General features: G+C 64.6%; 1 protein-coding gene across 1 annotated transcript in view; it reads left to right on the top strand.

The window, feature by feature from the left end:
- Positions 1 to 385: 385 nt before the first annotated feature.
- The window catches only part of LOC103803794 (potassium voltage-gated channel subfamily KQT member 4-like), a gene marked incomplete at its 5' end in the record, with an annotated part of 1,252 nt that continues 1,035 nt past the window's right edge, over positions 386 to 602 (top strand). Inside the window, one exon of the mRNA XM_009076369.1 lies at positions 386 to 601. Coding sequence (XP_009074617.1) covers positions 386 to 601 — 216 coding nt within the window. The remainder of the gene's footprint in view (position 602) is intronic.

Raw genomic sequence — 602 nt, 5'->3', positions numbered from 1 at the left:
GCTGGGTCCCTGTGCCTGCAGGGATGGAGTGGGAGCAGTGCTGCTCCCACTGGGATCTTCCAGTGGCTCTGCCACATCTCCCACCACTGTGCCTGTCTGTCCCTGCTCTCCCTGTCTGTCTGTCCCTCCCTTTCTCTGCTCTTGGCACAAAACCAGGTGTTTAAAGGCACAACCTCAGAGCTGCCCCCGCACAGGGTTGCCATACCCACCTGCTCCTAGCCTGACTCGTACCCATCGTGTGCCAGGAGCTCTCCACGAGCCTGGCACAGCCATCCCCATCCTCACCCCACCGCGGTGGGCACTGTGTGTGCCCGCTGCAGGGATCACTCCCTCCCTGTGCCATCCCCACTTGTCCCCAACACTGTCCCCCTGCTGTGCCCTGCAGCAACAAGATGGGCATCAAGGAGCGGATGCGGCTGAGCAGCTCACAGCGCCAGGGCAGCCGTGCCCGGCAGCACCTGGGGCCCCCCCTGCACCGTTCCCCCAGCACTGAGGACCTCCCCGAGGCCTCCAGCCCCACCAAGGTGCAGAAGAGTTGGAGCTTCAACGACCGCACGCGCTTCCGAGCATCCCTGAGGCTTAAGCCGCGCACCCCGGTTGAG

Source organism: Acanthisitta chloris, unplaced genomic scaffold (genome assembly GCF_000695815.1).
Source record: "Acanthisitta chloris isolate BGI_N310 unplaced genomic scaffold, ASM69581v1 scaffold34736, whole genome shotgun sequence".
In the NCBI taxonomy this organism is placed as follows: Eukaryota; Metazoa; Chordata; class Aves; order Passeriformes; family Acanthisittidae; genus Acanthisitta; species Acanthisitta chloris.
Note: the sequence above shows the minus strand (reverse complement) of the source record. Positions and strands in the feature narration are given on the sequence as shown.